At 39.9% G+C, this 22,107-nt stretch overlaps 11 protein-coding genes across 11 annotated transcripts; 7 read left to right on the forward strand and 4 right to left on the reverse strand.

The window, feature by feature from the left end:
- Nucleotides 1-452: 452 nt before the first annotated feature.
- Nucleotides 453-1,970, forward strand: RAD52 (recombinase RAD52; the record flags this gene model as incomplete). The annotated part of the gene is made up of 1 exon (XM_446682.1): nucleotides 453-1,970. The coding sequence occupies one exon, from the start codon at nucleotides 453-455 to the stop codon at nucleotides 1,968-1,970; it is 1,518 nt and encodes a 505-aa protein (XP_446682.1).
- Nucleotides 1,971-2,202: 232 nt separating this feature from the next.
- On the reverse strand, nucleotides 2,203-4,752 carry SRC1 (Src1p; the record flags this gene model as incomplete). The annotated part of the gene is made up of 2 exons (XM_446683.1): nucleotides 2,203-2,771; nucleotides 2,901-4,752. The coding sequence occupies 2 exons, from the start codon at nucleotides 4,750-4,752 to the stop codon at nucleotides 2,203-2,205; spliced, it is 2,421 nt and encodes an 806-aa protein (XP_446683.1).
- Nucleotides 4,753-5,740: 988 nt separating this feature from the next.
- Nucleotides 5,741-8,068, forward strand: AMD1 (AMP deaminase; the record flags this gene model as incomplete). Its single annotated transcript, XM_446684.2, has 1 exon — nucleotides 5,741-8,068. One exon carries the CDS (start codon nucleotides 5,741-5,743, stop codon nucleotides 8,066-8,068), a length of 2,328 nt encoding a protein of 775 aa, XP_446684.2.
- Nucleotides 8,069-8,245: 177 nt separating this feature from the next.
- MRX4 (Mrx4p) lies at nucleotides 8,246-9,412 on the reverse strand (the record flags this gene model as incomplete). The annotated part of the gene is made up of 1 exon (XM_446685.1): nucleotides 8,246-9,412. The coding sequence occupies one exon, from the start codon at nucleotides 9,410-9,412 to the stop codon at nucleotides 8,246-8,248; it is 1,167 nt and encodes a 388-aa protein (XP_446685.1).
- Nucleotides 9,413-9,908: 496 nt separating this feature from the next.
- Nucleotides 9,909-11,915, reverse strand: SEC63 (protein-transporting protein SEC63; the record flags this gene model as incomplete). The annotated part of the gene is made up of 1 exon (XM_446686.1): nucleotides 9,909-11,915. The coding sequence occupies one exon, from the start codon at nucleotides 11,913-11,915 to the stop codon at nucleotides 9,909-9,911; it is 2,007 nt and encodes a 668-aa protein (XP_446686.1).
- A 733-nt stretch (nucleotides 11,916-12,648) lies between these two features.
- Nucleotides 12,649-13,974, forward strand: MNN11 (alpha-1,6-mannosyltransferase; the record flags this gene model as incomplete). Its single annotated transcript, XM_446687.1, has 1 exon — nucleotides 12,649-13,974. One exon carries the CDS (start codon nucleotides 12,649-12,651, stop codon nucleotides 13,972-13,974), a length of 1,326 nt encoding a protein of 441 aa, XP_446687.1.
- A 261-nt stretch (nucleotides 13,975-14,235) lies between these two features.
- ATP12 (ATP synthase complex assembly protein ATP12) lies at nucleotides 14,236-15,207 on the reverse strand (the record flags this gene model as incomplete). The annotated part of the gene is made up of 1 exon (XM_446688.1): nucleotides 14,236-15,207. The coding sequence occupies one exon, from the start codon at nucleotides 15,205-15,207 to the stop codon at nucleotides 14,236-14,238; it is 972 nt and encodes a 323-aa protein (XP_446688.1).
- Nucleotides 15,208-15,389: 182 nt separating this feature from the next.
- On the forward strand, nucleotides 15,390-15,716 carry PFD1 (prefolding complex chaperone subunit; the record flags this gene model as incomplete). Its single annotated transcript, XM_002999500.1, has 1 exon — nucleotides 15,390-15,716. One exon carries the CDS (start codon nucleotides 15,390-15,392, stop codon nucleotides 15,714-15,716), a length of 327 nt encoding a protein of 108 aa, XP_002999546.1.
- Nucleotides 15,717-16,007: 291 nt separating this feature from the next.
- On the forward strand, nucleotides 16,008-16,619 carry RRS1 (ribosome biogenesis protein RRS1; the record flags this gene model as incomplete). Its single annotated transcript, XM_446689.1, has 1 exon — nucleotides 16,008-16,619. The coding sequence occupies one exon, from the start codon at nucleotides 16,008-16,010 to the stop codon at nucleotides 16,617-16,619; it is 612 nt and encodes a 203-aa protein (XP_446689.1).
- A 382-nt stretch (nucleotides 16,620-17,001) lies between these two features.
- Nucleotides 17,002-17,727, forward strand: GVI51_G07403 (SWIB/MDM2 domain-containing protein; the record flags this gene model as incomplete). Its single annotated transcript, XM_446690.1, has 1 exon — nucleotides 17,002-17,727. One exon carries the CDS (start codon nucleotides 17,002-17,004, stop codon nucleotides 17,725-17,727), a length of 726 nt encoding a protein of 241 aa, XP_446690.1.
- A 500-nt stretch (nucleotides 17,728-18,227) lies between these two features.
- Nucleotides 18,228-22,061, forward strand: GVI51_G07425 (uncharacterized protein; the record flags this gene model as incomplete). The annotated part of the gene is made up of 1 exon (XM_446691.1): nucleotides 18,228-22,061. The coding sequence occupies one exon, from the start codon at nucleotides 18,228-18,230 to the stop codon at nucleotides 22,059-22,061; it is 3,834 nt and encodes a 1,277-aa protein (XP_446691.1).
- Between the last annotated feature and the right edge of the window lie 46 nt (nucleotides 22,062-22,107).

Below are 22,107 nucleotides of genomic sequence, written 5' to 3' on the forward strand. Positions count from 1 at the left end.
TAAAGATCGCTTTCTGATCTATGCAATTCGTGTCAGAAACCGGAAGGAAAAAAAAAGACTTTGCAATTATTTAAACCCTGTGCTATATCTCAACTTCAGCAAGGTTAACAATGCATTGCAAAGGCCAAATAGCGTATACAAATGTGCAAACTTCACTTGGTATTGCTTTATTTCATCAAATTCCAATATTTTTTCTGTTTGCGAAGCAAACTATGAAATCACTCTGCACACAGGCGTGGATCAGATGATGAATAGCATTTAGCAAAGAAGGGCTCATCGCGGTTTACAAGCAGGACTATTGCCTACTAGCGGTTATAACATGGTTAGAAGAGCTGTCTTGGGTACTGTGGTAGCTGTGCTTCGTGTTAGGCTTCTTTTTTTGAGTTGTTTTATCCCTAGTGTGCGATATAGACAGCGGTTTACTTACTGTTTCGGTGACTTAACCTTAAGCGATGGTCAAGGAAGAAGAGAAGGATAAAGTGCACTTCAATCACGACGACATACAGCAGAAGCTGGACAAGAAGCTAGGTCCCGAGTACATCTCGAAGCGTATTGGGTTTGGGAGCAGCAGGGTGGCGTATATCGAAGGATGGAGGGCGATCAATTTGGCGAACCAGATATTTGGTTACAATGGATGGTCTACAGAGGTTAAAAATATTATAGTGGACTTTCTGGATGAACGCCAAGGGAAGTTCAGTATAGGATGCACTGCCATCGTGAGAGTTAGTCTTGCAGATGGTACATACAGAGAGGATATCGGCTATGGTGCGGTGGAGAATGAGAGAAGGAAACCCGCTGCCTTTGAAAGAGCTAAGAAATCTGCGGTGACAGATGCATTAAAGAGATGTCTGAGAGGCTTTGGTAACGCCCTGGGAAACTGTCTCTACGACAAAGAATTCCTGTCTAGGATAGATAAAGTTAAATTTGATCCTCCTGACTTTGATGAAGGCAACTTGTTCAGGCCATCGGATGAAATAAGTGAGTACTCTAGATCTAATACTATTGATAATGATAACCCTGCAGTTAAGAGGCAAAAGCTAAATAATCAGAACAGCATCCCAGACACAAATAAGGTAAAATACAATGGCTCTGCGCCTGCGCCTGCTATCACCTATAACAACGCGCCTAAAAAACCAGTTCAGTCAGAAGAAAGGTATGCTCCCAATGGAAGTAGGGGTAAAGAAAACGCACAGAACAAGTCTGAGAATGAAGATCTGCTTGACGATTCCTTTATGTTCAGTGACGATCTACAAGATGATGAGCTAATTAGCCTAATGAACAAGAATTCTTCTGATCCGGACAGAAGATTCAATAACGCACCAAAGGAAAATACTGGAGATATTACTTTTGTAACGGCAAGAGCTGCAGATTCTTATCAAAGCACTGAAAATGTACCAGAGAACCTTAAATTTGATCCTAAATATGTACCTCATTCAATGAAACTTACAATTGATCAGAACACATCAAAACATATTCCATTGAGTGTTCTAAAAGAAAAAGGTGTTACCGCTACTTCCAGAGAGGCTATTTATTCAAGGTTCGCTGCTAAGGGCAAACAGATACCAAATCCAATCGATGACAGTACGGACAGCCGTCTAGCAGAAAATGATAAAAGTAATGAAAATGATGATACAGAAACCAGTCACTCTACAGAAATCGAAAAGTCTGCTATCAGTAGTGTGAATAACGGTACAAATATATCGGGCTCCACAGAGTCGTCCGTAACAACTGTACCATCACATAATTCAACATCGCAAACTACAAATATAGAAGCTAAAGTAGATAAAGCCGATAGTCAAGTAAGTGAAAAACAGAGTCAAAAAGGTATCAAATATGCCCCGCAAGTGCCAGTAGTACATCCTAACACGTCTGCTGCAATACCCTTAAACCAAAATAAACCACTGAGAAGAGAAGTAGGAAGGCCGAAAATCAACAATGTTGGCCCAAAGAAACCATCTCCTACACCATGATCCATGGATTGTAATTTTTAACAAACTACTGCTATATAAACAATCTGCCAGATTGGCTCTATTTATAAGGTAATGCTATTGCTAACTATCAATTTATTTCATTGCACATAACATATGCTGAATCGACAATAAATTAAACATTAATTTTGAGAACTGAACTATATATACAATATTGACCATATAAAACAATTACCAAACAGCATTAGAACGAAGTTGCATTCACTTATAAAAATTATTGATTCTCGTTAATTCCATCTGGTTTAATCTTTCTTTTAACATCAGTCGGACCAACCCATTCCAAACATTTCATCATATCACCATGAACTTCCATAAGAGAAGATTTAATATTGGTATTTTGGTTTAATTTTTTTAGTATTTCTTCCCAAAGTTTATTTTTAGTTTTAGTACTACCTTTCCCATCCAATATATAATCACGCAAATGTACAGAACTTATGAAAGCATCACCTTTATCTGTAGCTTTCTTGTCTTTCAGAAGCTCTATAACTTCATTGGTATAATTGGCAATTTTCTTCTTCTGTTCAAAATAAGTTTTTATTCTATACCTAATCACCGCAATGGAAATTATAAATCCAAGTACTATTAAAATAATCTTACGGTATTTCATAATGGTTTGATGCAATTCATTCTCGAAATGACACCCCAAGCTTATATACTTCTTGGATGATGACCGAAGAATGAAGTTTTCACGTTCTCTCCTTTCTGGAATAGATTCTTTCTGTCTTTGATTGTCATTGGTTTTACTTTTATATCTTGGCTTAATCTGTTCTCTATGTCTATTGGCTGGTAGCTGTAGAAAAAATCCATAAATTCAAAACTGTGTTTGAATGTTTGACTCAATTTAGTCGTTAGGAATAGATGTTAGTAAATTTTGATCATCATAAAGATATTAAATAAAAAATGGTATGATACTCACTTGCCTCATAGTAATTTCAGGTTCTTTCTCCAATTGTTTTATCACAGAAGACCATAATTCGTTAAATTGTTCTTCACTTATCCAGTCTTTTTTTGATTCCTCAAAAATTTGATATACAATCTCTTCTGTTATACCGCTTTCGATATCGTCACTGGATTCACCACATTCGACTTGTGCATTTTTAATCCTGAGTAATTCAAGTGCCTTTGCAACAATCTCAGAAATCATTCTTTCCCTCTCATCATCTTTCTCGCATGATGCACCAATAGGTATTAGTCCATTCAAACTGTACAAAGAATTTTGCAACCTGTAGCCGGGTTTACATCTTAGTTCTAAATTTGGATAGCACAGGCCATGCTCAGGACATTCTTGACATTCTGGTTTGTATGGCTCTAAAAAGGATTCAACCTCATCTCTATATGGTAAATTCAGCTTTTCGAAGTACTCTGATCTACCTTCACGTTCTTGTCCACAATAACCAACCATAATAGACTGTTCCCTATACCAGACAGCTAAGTTTATGATAATAGCAATTAAGGCACCCGCCACAATTAGAAGAATCAATTTTAATAAAAGCTTCAAAGCCTTGCATACAAAACTCGACTTTTTTGGTGGAGGGTTCATTATCTCTTCTGTTGACTCTTTAACTAGATCAGACTCACTAGCTTCGTCATCAACAGATTCAACTTCCTCAATCTGAATTGTTTTGACCTCAGGCTCTTCAGCGACCTCTTCATGGTCATCAAATAGAAAGCTGTTTTCGGATTTGAGTTTGCCAATGAATACATTGTCAGAGTTAATGGTGTTGCTGAATGAATTATCTACTTGAGGCCTGGATATGTTGATCTCTTGGATGCTTGAGTTTGATGTATCGGCGAAAGGATTTTGTACAGTTGTTTTAGAAGTCAAAGAGATATCATTTGAGTTGTCCAGGGGCTGGGCTTCGTTACCAAAATCTTCCGTTGAGGAATTTTCGTTTTTTACTTGTGTCGTTTGTTCTTCCACTTCAGGTGCAGTATCACTAGGTGTATCCTCTTTGATGAAGGCATTATACATATCAGTCCCACTAGTGTGTGGTTGTGCGTCAGACTCTTTGGGGGCACCCTGATCAGAGATTAAGTTGCTACTGCTGGACGGTTCACTGTCATTGCCATCATGCATGCTGACATCCTTATTTTCTTTATCCTTCTCCTTCTCCATATCTGAAATTGCATTGTTAATCAGACTCGCCATCTTATCACTGACTTTTATCGATTTTAAGTGGTCCAATTCATTCCCTTTCTGTTTCTTGTAGGAGAAATCCAAGTGAACTGGCTCTTCGGGTTTCTTCTCTACTTTTTCCAATTCTTCTACTTCTTGTTCAGCTTTCCTCTTTGACCTAGCGGTTTGGAACTCATTTTCGGTTTCAACTGTGTCATCCTGTTCCATTTCATATGAGCTGGAGCTATTACTGGAACTTGAGCTTGAACTTGAGCTTGAACTTGCGCTGGAGCTATCGCTAGCAGTGGAAGAGCTGCTTTCAGTATCGCTTTCACTATCACTTGCGCTCTCTGAGCTCTCCTTAGGTTCAGGTACAACCTTTTGCTTAGCCTGTGCTTTCCTTATTTCCTTCATAGTCTTCTTCTTGGAAGTAATTCTGGAGATACCGTCACTGCTAGCCCGCACACCTTTCTCTTTCTTACGCATCTCAGGAATCTTCGGCTTGATGTGCTTCTTAAATAACTTCGCCAGCTCGGCCTTCTTGGCATTAGCAGGGTACTCGACCCCATGTTCTGTCAGAACCCTCCTTAATTTGGCCACGGTCAGCGACTCGGGCTTAAAACCAGGAACCAGTATGTTCGTCACCATCTTATCGTTGCTCTCCTTAGCCACAGTAGACCAATATAGAAAGACAAGCAAACGGAGTCCCAGTCCTTTATATATGCACATGTTGTTGAGAATGCAAATCCAACAATTTGCAAGCTCATCGCAAATTGCTTTGTGGCCTATTATTAGGAAAATTAAAGATTTTTCCTAATTGGGTAACACAATAACATGATCCGCATCGGAGTAATGCAGAAGGCCCATCGGTACATACAGAAGAGGTGCATAGAGACGGGGCAGATCAGTGGAAGGGCCCCCATATTTATTTACGTTACATATACCTTCAAAGGGTGCTCAACATTCACACACTATTATGAATCGAACCAAAGCCATTAGGTCAATCACACAAGAAGATGCTTGCTGGGGACAGTTCTATTTTGCAAACCATTCCCAGAAACAGGCTGCAAAGTAACTAGCACGAAGCTCTAGAAGTACCCAGAGTGCGAGTAGAAGATCTGTAACGACATTTGACACCTTGATACTACTCACATTCAAACTTCACTGATACATTAGTTTGGTCATGTGACTTAAGCGTACAAAATGCATATTAGGGTTTCCTGACCACAATCCTCAAGCCCTAAAACTAGAGGTACTCCTCCCCCCTGAAACCCTAATCATAGATTCTTAGCCCTAAAAGGCCACCACTCCTGCAGCTCTTTCGGCGCAACTAGCATTAGCTGTCGATGCTGTGCGTATTGGCAAGAGTTACAGTAGGTCTAAATTAATATTTTAATATTTGTAGTGTATTGTAGAGTGGCCATTGTGCGCCAGTAGCTTCGATGATATTGCACTGCGCAACAGGTTTCGATCCGGGGTAAGTAATCTGCAACGTTAAGAATTTTTTCTTTACTCACACCCACCTCATCGCTTGCTGCCCACCCCCTAGTATATCAGCGAACTGTACTTGCAAACTAGACGGTAACTTCGCAACTCACCTCGAATACTCCCAATTGCGAAGCATTAACGAGAAGCAATGTCTGATTTATCACTGGAGGCTACGCCTTCTAACGACGGCAGGAGCTCTATGTTTATGGATGATCGCAAGGACAAGGACGGTTTGAGTGTTGATGAGCCACAAGTCAGTAGGGATGAAGAAAGCGGCGGTTCTGATGCGCATTTCTCTTACCACGAGGGCAGGAAGATCTTTGAGAACAGTTCGAAGCATGTCGCTGTCGACCAAGAGGATCTGAGTTCGTCGGGGTTCTTGCCGCAACCACACCACCCTACTATGATGGGTGCCAACGGTAATGGCCAAGGCCAAGGTAAAAAGAACAGGACTCTGTCTTCTAATGCAAGGCACACTTTGCCAGATGCGCCATTGAGCAAAGCTGAGATCGTTAACAAGATCACAGACGACTCTGTCAGGGATAAGACCCCCTTGTACAAGATGGGGATGCTGTCCGATGACGCCTCGCAACAAATCCTCGAGGATCCATCCCCAGAACTGGTTGATCTGTACACTAAAGTTCAAGAATGCCGTGATTTGAGAACCAAATACCAATCATTGTCTTTGCAATACAACAGCCAAAACCCTAAGAACTCTCAAGATTGGGAGATATACCCTCCACCACCAAAGCCCTCTTACAACGCTGAGACTAAGACTGTCATTGCTGTTACCAACAAGCCAGACGCAGAGGTATTTGATTTCAACGAATGCGAAATCCCTGGTGAAGATACAGAGTGGGACTTCGGTACCAACGATGACGACTCCTACTACGTTCACAAACCTGGCAAAGAAGATGAGATTCTTGCTAATATTCCATCTTTGCGTGACTACTACAAGGATCTTGAGAAAATGGTAGGCATCTCTTCTGATGGTCCAGCAAAGTCATTTGCTTTCAGAAGATTGCAATACTTAGAAGCTAGATGGAACCTATACTATCTGTTGAATGAGTACCAAGAAACCAGTGTCTCCAAGAGAAATCCTCATAGAGATTTTTACAATGTCAGAAAAGTGGACACTCACGTTCACCACTCAGCATGTATGAATCAAAAGCATTTGCTGCGTTTTATCAAGTACAAGTTAAGACATTGTAAGGACGAAAAAGTTATCTTCAGAGATGGTAAAGTATTGACCTTGGACGAAGTGTTCCGTTCTTTGAACTTATCAGGTTACGATCTATCGATTGATACCCTAGATATGCACGCACACAAGGACACCTTCCATAGATTCGACAAATTCAACTTGAAATATAACCCAATCGGAGAATCGCGTCTAAGAGAAATTTTCTTGAAAACTAACAACTATATCAATGGTTCTTATCTGGCAGAGATTACTCAACAAGTACTCTCCGATCTAGAAAACTCAAAATACCAAAACTGTGAATATAGAATCTCTGTGTATGGTAGATCCCTTGACGAATGGGACAAGTTGGCATCGTGGGTGATTGATAATAAGGTCATCTCTCACAATGTCCGTTGGTTGATCCAAATTCCACGTCTATACGACATCTACAAGAAGACCGATACTGTGAAGACTTTCCAAGATATCTGCACAAACATCTTTCAACCATTATTTGAAGTTACCAAGAATCCAAAATCTCATCCAAAGCTTCACGTATTCTTGCAAAGAGTTATCGGATTTGATTCTGTTGACGATGAGTCCAAAGTTGATCGTCGTTTCCACAGAAAGTATCCAAAGCCCTCTCTATGGGACTCTCCACAAAATCCACCATATTCTTACTACTTATACTACCTATATTCTAACATGGCCTCTTTGAACCAATGGAGAGCCAAGAGAGGATTTAACACTTTAGTTTTAAGACCACATTGTGGTGAAGCTGGTGATCCTGAGCATTTGGTTTCAGCATACTTGTTGTCTCAAAGTATTTCTCATGGTATTCTGTTGAGAAAAGTACCTTTTGTTCAATATTTGTACTTCCTTGACCAGGTTGGTATTGCAATGTCTCCATTGTCTAACAACGCTTTGTTCTTGACTTACGACAAGAATCCTTTCCCACACTATTTCAAGAGAGGATTGAATGTTTCGTTGTCTACGGATGATCCATTGCAATTTTCTTACACTAGGGAACCTTTAATTGAAGAGTATTCTGTAGCTGCACAAATCTATAAGCTTTCCAATGTTGACATGTGTGAGCTAGCTAGAAACTCTGTTCTACAGAGTGGTTGGGAAGCTCAAATTAAGAAGCATTGGATTGGTAAGGATTACGAACTGCCAGGTGTTGAAGGTAATGATGTCGGAAAGACAAATGTTCCAAATATTAGAATTAATTACAGGTACGATACTTTGGCAACCGAATTGGAACTAGTTAACCACTTTGCTAATTTCAACAAAGATTAATAATAATACGTATGCTTTAATAATTATTTAATTTAATCAAATGAATAGGAGGTATTTTTTAAAGGCAATACATCCATCTCTTGGCTTATTATCAGGTCTTCTTAATTGGGCAGGGCGTGTGTTATGCATCGAATATTTACAGAGTAATTGATTTTATGTACATATGTCGGGAAAAGTTTAATTGTCCTCTTCTACTTTAGACTGTTCCTCGTCATAATAATTGACGTAATAATAATACAAAGAGCCAAAACCAACCAACATCAATGCAGTAGGAATCAAGATATTAGGTTTGTTATCAACTATCAACTTTGATTCATCACCTTGAAATACAACACAGTATTCCTTATCGTGAATATTACCAATCAACTTCCACCCGTCATCTTCAAATTTACTTATAAGTCCCAGTATTTCCTCGGGTGGAAAGTGTGCTGCATTGATTATCCCAAATAAGTCAGTGTGATTAACATTAAATAAATTAAAATTCTTTCCTAATAATTTGTTTGTTGTCTCTTTTGATGAAAGGTCGTAGATCAAAATGGGCTTATATCTTTTTTTACTTTTATTCAGGAACCCAGTTACAGTAGCAATTTTATTAGTCATTCTTCGTATCTTTATATTTGATTTAGTAGTTGTATTTATGTCTGAACCAAAAATCATCTTTCCGGGTGAAACACCCACATTACTAGTAACTTCATCCCATTTATAGGCACGCTTGGTCATATTTTGCATATTCTGCTTTTGCTTTTCCCTTAATTCAATTAGATCCAGGTAGTTTTCTAGCGCTTTGATATCTATATCCCCTTTTGTTGATTTACCAGCTACTTTGGATTGATCAGCGGATTTTCTTGCCAGTCCACTTGAAATAGTATCATCGTCCAAGTTGTGATTCGGTTTAGCTGTTGAAGGTTTTAGATTGACATGGATCACTTTCTTCTTGATTGGTTGCTTTGCATTTGGATGGATTGGACTAACAATGTTAGTGATTTCTTTATGGTTATCCAATTTTGTGAGACACTCTGAGATTTCACCATCGGAAATTCTCTTCTGCAGGAGCAGTAATTGCAGATTAGCAAACGTTTTCTTGTTTTTGATATCTTTCAAGCCATGCTTTGCACCTATGTCGGATAGAACTGAATATAATGCTGATTCAGGTGCAACACTCTTTATGTCCTTCAGTTTTAATACTTTCTGTATGAATTCGTTCACCGATTTTCCTTTTGCAGCAGTACTTTGTGGATCCCTGGAGCCGTTTGTCTTAGTACTACGATTGATTGTACTAGTCCACCTAACAGACAAATTTACTGCCCTTGAATTTGCTAGTGTCAATGGTATTAGCTTCGACATCTTAATTTAGAGTCCCAATTCCACGAGCACACTACCCTTATGACTAGTAAATGTTCACTTAGTTCTAGTAGATTCTGATTGACTTAAACACTATTTCTAATCTTTGATGATAAGATGGAAGCTATCGTATGTTCATAGAGTTTAGCTCTTTAGAAGTTATGGGTTTGACTTAGTTCTCACTTTTTTCAATGAATTTCATGTATGATTATTATTGGAAATATCTCTAATTGGGACTTTATCTTGACACCAAAATATAAAAAAGTGGAAACCAACAAGTGACGTTATTAATGTAGTATAATTTGTTGTGTGCTATTAAAATATATATTTATGTATCATACTTGTATTCAAATGCCAGCAAAAACACAATTTCTATTGTAGTGTACATAGGAATCAAAACATATGCGTGAAATTCACATTTTATTGATCACGAACGGATGAGGTCAAAAAATTACAAAACAACGTTACGATGAACATGACTAGTTAAATGCTATAGTTTTCAATCAGAATCTGACTCAGCTTCTGTGTCAGTGTCAATATCTGTGTAATCACTATCGCTTTCATCTTCGTCATCTACATCACTTTCGTCTTCGTCTTCATCACTGGAGTCGTATTCTTGAGCGATGTCTTTCTCTAGTTCTTCTTCAATGGTTGGCTTTGAGACGTGAGCTTCATCCTGGACATTCATGGTCATGGTGAAATCTAAGTCTGGGCCAAAGTAATCGGTGTTCTTGAGAACAATTCTGAAGTACACAGTCTCTGGCTTTGGTGGGGCTGGTTGACTTAATGGGATTTTGATGGTACCAATCTCCCAGTCCTCGGCATTGAAGTCCTTTCCAAGTTCTTTGATCTCTCTTTTGTCCAAATGCTTGGATAAGTTCTTGAAAGACAGGCGGTCAATGTTCACTGGAGTTTGTAGAATCTTTAAGTCCTTTTGGAAACATAGGAATGCCACCCAAGAGGATTTCCTTTCGACAGGGAAGTGTGGGGACAAAGTTTGTGGAACTAGCGGTTGTTCTAGCATGGAGGCAAATGGATCTCTTAGAGATTCAAAATCAGTCTTTTCCTCAAGCATTTCAGCTGGGAATTTCTCTGTTGGGATCAGTTTTTGCTTTGCGGAGCGCACAAGCACTTTCAAAGAGATGTATGGGGTGGAAGATGGAGTCACAGCAGGTTCACCAGGAACAACAAAATCTGCTCTGATCAATTTCAAAAATGGGATGTTGGAAGCTACGGACAATGTCTGCTGTAGCAACTGTTTATCCTCAATACCCAGTATTTCGCCAATCTTCTTATCTTCAAAAGTGAACAGTTTGCCCAGAGTGTGAACGTTTTCCTTAGCTGCAGCCTTCTCGAATACCTCTTTGTCAACGTTTGGCAATTGTAGAATTTCACCGTTGTTGGTATTTGGCAAGGCTTGGACAATACACTTGAACGTGTCCAAAGTACTGATAGCGACGTCCAGGTTTCTGAAACCAGCTGCGATGTCAAGCAGGCCATGCAAGATAGAATGACACTTGGAGACGATTCTGTATTTGATCTGGTTCTTCTCCTCTGAGCCGCTGTCACGACGGTGGATGTGGTCCTGTAGCAATTTCTCGAAATCCTTGCTGTTTAGGTTAGGGTAAAAATTCTTGAACTCCTGCGCGTGTGAGATCCATTGGACGATCAAGTTCACGGTGACGATCTCTGATGGCTTGTAATTGACCAATCTATCGACCAAGTACGAAGCGGTGTTGACATGGATGTTCTTTCTGGTGTAGGACTGGGTTCTGGTCCACCACTTACCGACCAAGTATGGCAGCACGACACCCAGCAAAGACACGTAGAAGATCACAAGCAGAGGTGAGGCGGACCCGGAGACCATGAAGCTTGGGATGGCGATACCGTGGGTAGTGGACTGTGGACCGTCAGGGTGGCCGTACTTCAGGTAGTTCTCCCTCACTATAGGGTCAGTAAGTGCCTCGTGGGCCTTGGAGATCTGCACGTACATCTCTTCCATGGCTGTTCTCTCCTCTGCGGACAGCTCCTTCGACATCTTATCCGGGTGGAACTTCAGGGACAGCCTCCTATACGCGGACTTGATGTCCTTGTCTGATGCGCTAGGGGAGATACCCAGCAGGTCGTAAGGGTCAAACATCTGGGCCATAGACTGCGTGATCGTCTCCGTGTTGGCCGCGATACGCTGGATCAGCAACGCGACAGACACCCACCCGATAAACAGCATCAAGTTGGTGAATGAGAACAACCCGTTGCCGGGGTCCATAAGCTTCGTAGCCCACTGCTCCCTGAACTTTCTAACACTAGAACTCTCGAGCTCCTTGTTCAGCTCCGTGTACTTGTCCTGCAACTCCTTGTTCTCACCGAGCTCGCTCACCGCATCCGTGCTCTTGGTCAGCTTGTACAACTGACGTATGGTCATCGGCACCAGCACCATCAGCAGCAAAGTCAGCAGAAAGAACGGCCACGTCTCGCTCCCTTCATCGTATTCATAACTTAGTGCCATTGCGTATCAATCTTCTGATGCAACGCCAATAATGCCAAACCTTTGCAAATACTATTCAAAATATAAACACACCACTGGTTTTAATACTACAATTGAAAAATTATTTTGCAACTTTTTTTTTGCAACTTTTTTTTGCAAGTTTCTGCGATTTTCTGCGTTTCGTCATCGCAAGTGAATTGGAATTCCCAGTAGAAGCGTGAAAAAATAAAGGGCTCCGTAAGACCCACAGACAGACACGCAGACACAAACAAACACGCAGACAGACACGCAGACAGACACGCAGACGGTATTTACGCCTTCTTAAGGAACGCGACTGTAACGATAAACGGAACTGCTGATCATGTGATACACGGGAATATCATATTGAACGCAAGTACATGTGATGTGACGTATAGAGTGTGTGTTGTTAATCATGGTAAACGTAGACCAGGTGATGCGACGTATATAATGTGATACAGGCATCACACAGTACGTTTCACGTTCCACGTGTATCCTTATATACGTGAAAAATGGATCAATTTCTCAAAATCTGGCTGAAATGGCAGTCTTTTTTTGTTTTATTATAATGAGAAAGAGGGCTACCTACTTAGTCCTGGGCATCTGGTATTGCTGTTGGGGGGGAGTTGTTATTATACATACCAATTTTCTGATACCTGTTTGGAAACACACGTATACTCATTTATTGGTACAAAAAAAAACAGTCTCCTGAACATACAAAAACAGATCCACAAGGATGTCGCTGAAGCCTAGGTCGTTGACTGCGAAGAAGAGGAGGCCCAGCCAGAACCACGGTGAGCTTATGGCTCTCGGGATCGGTAACCCGCTGGATGTGGTGCGCAAGTACCTGGGGCTGGGGGTCTCGGATATGGACCTGAATGACGGGCGGTACGTGTCGAAGAAGAAGCGCAACCGGTACACGGTGATGCCCATGCTTGTGTTTTTCGTGGTCGTGATGTACCTGCTGGTGTCCACGTTCATGCCCAATGGTATGCGGGCGCCCGTGACGTACCCGCCGGAGCACGGTGCCTACCAGAACGAGGTTATTTCTTCCAGCCCGCTGATCTTCCCGCATGTGGAGCACGCCCCTGTGCTGAAGGAGATCGGGATCAGAGGCCTGTTCATACTGCGGATGGAGATGGACGGCACTAAGAGGTTCGTAATCAAGCCGGAGGACAAGCCGTTCTCCGACGAGGAGAAGAAGAAGACCACCGACCAAGTGCTGCTGGTCAAGAAGTCCTTCCTGGACCACGGAAAGCTTATATTCCCAAAGAAAAACGAGAGCCCCGAGTTCGTGGTCGTGACTCTGGTGGATTTCGACAACTTCGACAGGGACACAATAGTCAAGATTGTGCAGAACAGAGTGGACTACGCCCAGAGACACAAGTACGGTATATACGTCCGCTGGGCACAAGAGTTCGTCACAGAGATGTCGATCCAGGAAGTCGCCCCAAGCTACCAATTAATGAAGGCCTCTATCATGAGAGCAGCAATTCACGCCTTCCCATACGCAAAATACTTTTTATTCCTAGACCAGACATCGCTGATCATGAACTCAGAAATTCCTCTACAGAAACTAATTCTGCATCAACCTACTGTGGAGGCCAACAAACAGGTATTGCCGATCCTACAACACTACAACGGCAGAAACGTCCCTGCCAAACTGGCTCAACAACCAGATCTGGTATTCCCACAACACGATAATGGTGTACTAGATCTTTCTGCATTCATCGTCGCCAACAGCTTGCACGGCAAAATGTTCTTAGACTACTTAAACGACCCATTGGTCAGAGATTACCATTGGGATGACATCTACACACAGTACGGCCATGTCCTAAACTGGCACCCAGAATTGCTGGACCGCACATTACTGGTAAAACGGAAAACATTGGCCAGCCCCGTTGAGGACCCAACAAACTTGAACATCAAGGACAACAAGATCGACGGTGGTGACTCCGGTTACTCCACTGGCGACTTCATCGCATCCCTAGCTAAGTGTAAGGAAAGAATTTCTTGCACAAGTGACCTGGATGTAATGTACAAGTTTTCGCATATGGGATAGATCGAATAATTCTCGTGTTTGGGATTCATTGAGCTATGAGATAAGGCAAACATTATCCCAAGTCAAAATTTACTATATACCCAAAACTCTGATAGAGCGCTGTTTTCTTTCTTCCTAATTTACTTTACACCCAGTTTATAAAGGCATCATTACACTTTTGATGGAATGCATTTGTTATATTATTTTTACTTACAAGACTTTTTTTTAGTTACTAATTACATAATGTATCAACTGCGAGTTGTTTTTTTTTTGCACAAACTATCAATTCTTGAATGCAACTATAGCGGCAGATGAGATCTTTCTATGGATGTCTCTCTTGTCCACATCATGTGTGTCTTCCACCTCACCCCATCTTTCAACTTGGAATATTGTCTCCAACGTAGCTAAGCGTATAATTTCATCAAGGGATTTGACCAATTCTTTATGAGTGGATTTCTTAGTCATGCTTTCCATTAATAAGATACCACATATGAAAGATTTCGTTGTCAATACAGTCTTCTCAAACACTGCAAGGTCCCAAGGGGATAGTGAGTCCATGTAGTTCATTGCTGCATCCTTAACCTCTTGAGATTGCACATTCCCACGTAAACCATGAACATCCGCATCCAAGATTTGAAGTGTCAATTGTTTATCTGAAGATGAGTATTGCCCCAAAAACTCCTCTATCTTCTTGATGATGGGCAAGTACAACTTGTCCTGCTCCTCCCTCAAGGCACCTTCAAATTCCTTAGCCGGTGAAAACACAAGTAATGTATCAGTGTCCATGTATCTAAGTAGTTGATTCTTTATAACAGTGGTGTCACCGCCGATCTTTGCGACAGCTTCGGGGTCACAATCCGCATTACTGGTGGTCTCCAAGTCAATGCATCTTGAGACAAGCGATGTAAGTGGTAAGGAGAATTTCTTACTGGCCACTTCTTGCAAGTTACTCCATTCTTTCTTTAACATCAGCCCTAGAACTTTCCGATCATGGTCAATGGCCAAGTTATTTCCCAGCGGAGTCCTCAACGGCTTAGAATCTAATTGAACAGTGATCTTATCGCCGCCAAAATCTAACCCAACCTGGTCCCAGAATTTCTGTCCTGTCTTGCTCAACTTATTCGTCTCAGTCTTCAAGTTGTTCTCAATGGAGCTATCAACCCCCAGCGGCGAGGCTCTACTACTGGCATGGTAAAACCTGGTGCGTCCTATATGCAAACGCCAATAACTTAACCTCCTGTATACCTTCAACATCGCTCGCTATCTGTAGTATCCCTCACTTGAACAGAGCCTTCAACTCTTAGAGTCTGGTCAACTTCATTTAAGTTTTTGAAAAGACGAGTTGATTTGAACTTTAAAGAAGTTAAAGCTTCCCTCCCGTGTTAGAGGGCCTGAGCTACTGACACATAAAACTACCGATACATATAACAACGGATATGTCTACACAAGCACAGGAGATGGCCACCACGCTCCGCATGAACAAGGGCCAATTGGAGATAGTAGAGCAACAGCTGAGCCAGCTAGAGAGACAGCAGAAATTCGCACAGGCCACCGCCAAAGAGCTGGAGTCGTACCCTACAGAGACTGTGTGGAGGTCATGTGGCAGAGCCTTTGTGCTACAGGACAAGGATTCTTACATCAAGGACCTGGGAACCGACGAGAAGACCCTCGAAGAGCAGGCCAAGGCACTCAGGATCAAGAAGAACTACCTGGATGTCTCGATCGAAAAGACCGTTGCAGGTCTCAAGAGTATGATGAAGTAATACATATAGACACTTATCATGCAATATATCAGATACTGTCTTTCATAGCAACAGCGTAAATATTAATAGAATAACTACTGCTTTTTAGTCAAAAATACGGTTTATTATGCTTCTAACGCAACATCACCAGTTACGTTACTGAAAATTTTTGTTTTGCGATGAGCTGCAAAGCTCATCGCATCGCATCGCATACAAAAGTTAGTCAAAATATTGGCTTTATATATCTGATATGTTTGTATTTGAGTTATTGGCGAAGACATAACAGTGAGAAGAACTAGTACAAGCAGGACGATGTCAGAGTATAAGAATTTGCCAGTTACGGTGGAGAAGCCAATCCCAGTGACGTATGATTTGGGTAACCTGAGTGTATTTGATACCAATGTCATTGACAGGAACGATGTGGACAGTTCAAATGCGAAGCGTGAGGAAGTTATCAAAAGTGTAACGCGTGACAATGTGCAGCTCTTGATCAACCAGCTGCTTTCGTTGCCAATTAAGAAGACTACTGAGCACACAGGTGGTAACAGTGGCCAAGGTGCTACTGTTGCGCTATTGCAATTGCCTGAGCCATCTTCTGAGCTACCAAGAGAGAAGCCATTGCCTAAGCCAAAGGCTCTTACCAAGTGGCAGAAGTTTGCGGCTAAGAAAGGTATCAAGCCAAAGGAGAGAGCGGGCAAGATGGTTTTCGATGAAGCTACGGGCAAGTGGGCTCCTAAGTGGGGTTACAACGGTATTAACAAGAAGCTGGATGACCAATGGTTGGTCGAAGTCGATGACGACACCAAGGGCACTGAGAATGAGCTGATAGATCCAAGATCGTTGAACAGAGCTGAGCGTAAGCGTCTAGTGAAGAAGAACGAGAGGCAGCAGAAGAAAAACTTGAAGAACGCTATGGGACAATAGATCCATAACTATGACAGGTATTCCAAAAACCAAGTGCTCTCAAATCGTTGAGCCACAGATATAAGTTACGTTTTCTTCAAAAATGAGATTACTTACATTCAGGTAGAGGTATCTCATTACACATTTCAAAGCATTACAACATCGAGTAGATATAGTTTACATATTTTTTGTATATTAGAAATTCAAATTCCCAACATAACTGATCCTAACTGGAATGTATATCATCGGGTCACCAATAATTTCTTTGGTGAGTAACAGAAGTTTAAAAAGCTTTACAGTAAGTTGAGCCATTTCATCTAAATGGTTAAGAGGATTTAGTGCTGATTGAAAAACAATTTTAAACATTAATTCAGGTATTTATTCCAGATTTATTGCATTATACATGGCTCCACAATACATTAGTGAAGAGTACGAATCGATGATTGATGCGGTCTTGACGTACTGCGATGAAGAAGTATCTCTAAACTCCCTGAGAGCTCAACTAAACGAAGTGTTTAGCCTCAACATCAAGTCATTTGACCTGAACCTTCGAACTTTGGTAGACAAGAAATTGGAAGCCTTCAAGAATGTAACAGAGAAGCCCAAGGTGAAGGACATCAGTACCGATAAAGTTATGACAGAGAATCGAAGGTATATAAATGTGATAAAACAGACTCTGAAGGAAGCAGAGTTAAAGAAAGAAGGCATAACAGTCACGAAAGTACAGAAGCCCAAGCTGAAACTAAAAGTTACCAACAGTAAAAAGAGTATGATTCACATCAAGATGACAGTGACGCCAGAGCTCCAAGCTGTAATCGGAACACATTATCAATCGAGAACAGAGATAGTTCGAAATTTATGGAAATATATTAAAGAACATAACTTACAAAATCCGGATGACAAGAGGCAAATCATATCAGATGCAATGTTGGAACCTGTGCTGGGCAAAACGTCGGATATATTCATGATGCACCGGGCTCTCAAACACCACATATTGGGACCAGCACCGATAGAGGCAGAAGTAATACGCACTGACCAAGAAAGTACTCCATCTCTAGCTTCAGAGTCCAGTGAGCAAGAACATGCAGATAGCACTGATACCAGCGACTCAGTTTACTACTCTACATGATTCCTAGCTAAGTAAGGGTAAAAAAAGTGAAGTTCATTTCAAAACGTGTTAAAATATTAGATAAATCACACCTCTATTAGAGCGAATATAATATAATCAATTCACAGAGGTACAGTTACAAACAACCGCATGTCCATCATGTATTTAAAGCAATGAGCTTATACGCATCCCGAGATACGACACCTCATCGCTATTTTTAGGTCTCTTCACTAACTTCTGTGGTTAGTAGAACTGTAATAGCACTAAGACTTGACATATAACTAGGCCACCGAGAATTGTTTTGTGGTATTGATCTAGCCCATTGATCTGATAAGTTTGTTATTTAATAAAATATTTGTGCTAAACACAGGCTTTTGATATTCTATCACATAAAATGTGCTCTAAAACAACTGAATAGGGATTATATTAGAAACTCCATCGATATTTTGATAACTGACAATCCCTCCCTATTAGAATTCAACCAGCTATATTTGAACAATATCCAAGTATCCTGAATAAAAATGAGCCGAAATAGTTCTAATCAATATTCCATTTACTCCGAAGTCAATTCTGCCGACGATGAAAGCATACTAAAGGAAACTTATCACTATACATTGATAGTTATTTTACTGGAATACATGGCCGAACCACGTTTTCATGTAAACTCTACTGGAGCTCCTCAACCATTAAGAGATGAAATGAACCAAAAAAGTAAAAGTGGTGAGTTTTTATTGAGAGAACAGTCAAGCATTGGCAGTTATCAGAATTCTAGCAGCGCAAAGGATTATCTTTTAGTTGCTCTCACAGAGAGACTTTCATTGATAACTAGGAACCAGATCAAAGTGACCGACCCAAATTTCAAAAGATGCTTGTTGAAGTTCTATAATGACTATTTCTTGGATCCAAATATGAAGATCAAACTGAAACAAACTTCTAATATCGAGGATATAGTTGCGTATTTCAGTCAGTCTGCCAATAAAGAATTGAATAAAGTACTTCTAGACAACTTCTCATTGGAGCTGTACAGACAAGTTGCCTCTTTTTTAGAGTTGCTTATCAATTGTACCCCAGAAAAATACATGGCTGACTTCAAACCTAAACTCGAAGCTATGAAGTCCACTTTCGAACCTAATAGATATAGACCACTCACTAAAAGATACTCTTTAGATATGAACTCAAATGTACCAATAACGGCGCAAAGACAACCGTCATGGAATTTAGATGACATTTCTCATATTGGTTATTTTATGAAGCTATTTGCTATGGACAAGATGAAAATACAATATGATGTTAATGATATCCTCAAACATCTATCACTGTCATCTTACAAGAATGAGCTACTAGAACTCAGAGTGAAGGTTAAGAACTCGTCGTTCTCTTTATCCGTTAGTGATTTCCCTACTGAGAGAGAATATAGAAATTGGCAAAATTATATTTTTGGAGAAACAACTCAACTTATTGATAAGTTTTCTTCGGAGCAAATATCAAATATAAATGCGCCAACACCATGCATTCCTTCCAATCGTAAAGCCATAATATCCAAGTTATTTGAATTGATTATCCAGTCAGAGTATAAGAATGATGAAAAAGTACTCGCATTATCTAAGGAATCCACGTTCTTTATTTTTAAGTGTGCAAAATATTGGTTATCTGACTTTCCATCAACAATTGCCTCATTATTTTTTGCTGCTATGAATAAAGTATTATTTACAAACGATATGCTTAACGTAGAGTTTGTTGAGAAGTCGATAATGATGGTCTCCAACCTATTTTTGAGATCAAGGGAAACCAAAGAACTAACCACATGGAATAATTACGATAGAATACTATGGGTGAAAACCTTACGGGTGATTTGTTCAAAGACGTTTAAATCTATAAGCATTCTATTATCTAAACTATTTGACCCCAATTTGCCCTCTTTTTCACCGTACTTATCCTTTTATTTTACAATAAAGTATACTGATAGATACACTGAGGATTACTTGAAATCAACTTCTTTTGAGAAAAAATGGGCAGAGTCTCTAAGAAATAATATCAACAGGGCTTGCCAAACCTATTATCAATCCTTGGTCTCAACCTTACCTAGAGATGAAACATTAGAAATACAGCATATTCAAGATATTGCAGAAAAGATATACAAGATGATTGAAAAACTACAGAAGAAATACCCAAAACCGATGTTTGAAGATGTTAATATAGCATTTGTGGTAGCAGACTTTTTAATTAATGCATTCCTTGTTGATCTTGAAACTATGTTGCGTTTTGTAAAACACTATCACAAAATAGCTTCAAAGTCGATTGCGCCTGTAGATGGTTTGGAATGTTACAAGGCTATTGTCGATTTACGTGAAATATATGTTCAGATAAAACCGAATGAGCTTTTTCCTATAAACCTTGAGAGTATGTTTGGACAGTTTTTACAAGCCCTAAATGATGACATCAAGAAAAGAATTATGCATGTAGTAAAATCATCTATAAAGGCTGAAAAATGGGTTAGGATGAATGACGCAACTTATTATAGTACCTCTATCGTTGATATATTTAGATTGGTGAATGAAGCTGTACAAATCTTTACGAAATTTGATTGGGAAGATCAATATGAAATTGCTTATCTAACTACCAACATCCTAAGTGAGTTCACTGAGGGTTTAAAATATTACTGTTCAAAACTTCAAAACTTAGCTGAAAATGATTTACAAATGGATGTAATAAATCTAATTACTGTAACACCAGAATCAACACCATTGTCATCAGGCATAGAAAAATTAGACAAGAAAGGAAAGACATGGAGTTTTCATCAGATGAAAAGGGCATTGAAGTCCAAACCATCAATAATGGTTCCAGCTCCATATGAGTATACTGTTAGGACATGTGTTATACTTAACAACCTGGATGCAATGCTGGGTATGATAACTCGTCTCGATGAACTTGTAAAGCCGCAAGAATTGTCTAAATACTTATCAGAGGCTAAAGCAAAGCCTAATAGAAGTACTGAAAATTCTAACAATATTAATCACATATTTACCATCAGAGTTTTAAATACAATGGAGGTTCATGCTGACACTAATGATGGGTTTTCAAATCTTAGAGTAACTCTAAATGACTCTAATCGAAAATCGGAGTTGGGATCTACTAGAATAATAGAAGATTCGCTAAACCCAATTTGGGATGAAGAATTTGAACTACGAATTTCTAACAAAGAAAAAGCATATATTGACTTTCTAGTCTGGCACCATTCTGATGCCAAGAACACAAAGATGGTAGAACTATGTGCAAAAGGACACGTTGTGTTGGATCCAAAGCGTTTTTCTGATAATGGCTTACCATCAGAAATGTCCATAGCAATGTCTCCCAAGGGCCACCTAAATATACATGTCACTCTAGAGACTGAGAAAATGGATCCACTTTTCTGTATTGGGAATGCCTACCGCACAGCACTAAGATCAAAGGAAAAACTATTAAATATGATTGTTACTAAATTTTCTACTGTTGTTGCACATATTATTTCAAAGAACACCTTGAAATTCGTTAAAGCTGAAAAGAAAAATTATGTTGGAAAGGACGCAGAGGAGGTTGTTTATGACGCAATTGTTCCTCTATTCGATTACTTAAATTCTAATTTAAGTATCCTGGCATCGGAACTTCCAAAAGAATTATTATTCGAGGTTATACTAAAAGCATGGGATGTCATTTTATTAAGAGCCGATTCCATGCTTCTTCCTTCCTTGTCTTCGATATCTTCTAGCGGTCTTGTAAACTCCGCTAGAAAATCTATATGGAGAAATTCTATCAGTTCTAATCCTACGATATCAGGCTTTGGGAAACCGCTAACAGAAGAAGATATATCTATTGTATTTAAATGGTTGGATGCATTGTGCATCGATTTCTTCCATAATGAAGGCGCAGGTCCTTCCATAGAGAATTTAAAGAATGTCAAATATACAAGTATGTTAAACATTCCAAAGTTTTATGGTACATCAGTACCAGAATTGAAGAAGCTGATTTTACAACTCGAGAAGAGCTACGATCAGTATTTAGATCACATATACAATCAAGACCATGCGACTATTCAATTGATCAGGACTCAAACTATGGGTGTTTCGAGACATGCTACAATCATGGGTAGTTCAACTAAGGCTACGCGAGAACAATTGAAAGATATTATCAAAGAAGAAGAGCATGATCCACTGAAAATATCTGCTGATAAAATGGATGTTATTTTGAGGATTCTCTTGGCCAAAGGGGAGTTCCATTTTGTCTATAAAAATCTAGAAAGAAGGAAAAAATTATTAAAGAAGATGGAGAACAAACGTATGGCTCGCAATGCGGCAATGGGTAAAAAAGCGATACAGTAACTGTTTGGAATTCTGAAACCCTGAAGCCATACAAGAGTAAAAACCA

Source organism: Nakaseomyces glabratus, chromosome G (assembly GCF_010111755.1).
Source record: "Nakaseomyces glabratus chromosome G, complete sequence".
Lineage (NCBI taxonomy): Eukaryota > Fungi > Ascomycota > Saccharomycetes > Saccharomycetales > Saccharomycetaceae > Nakaseomyces > Nakaseomyces glabratus.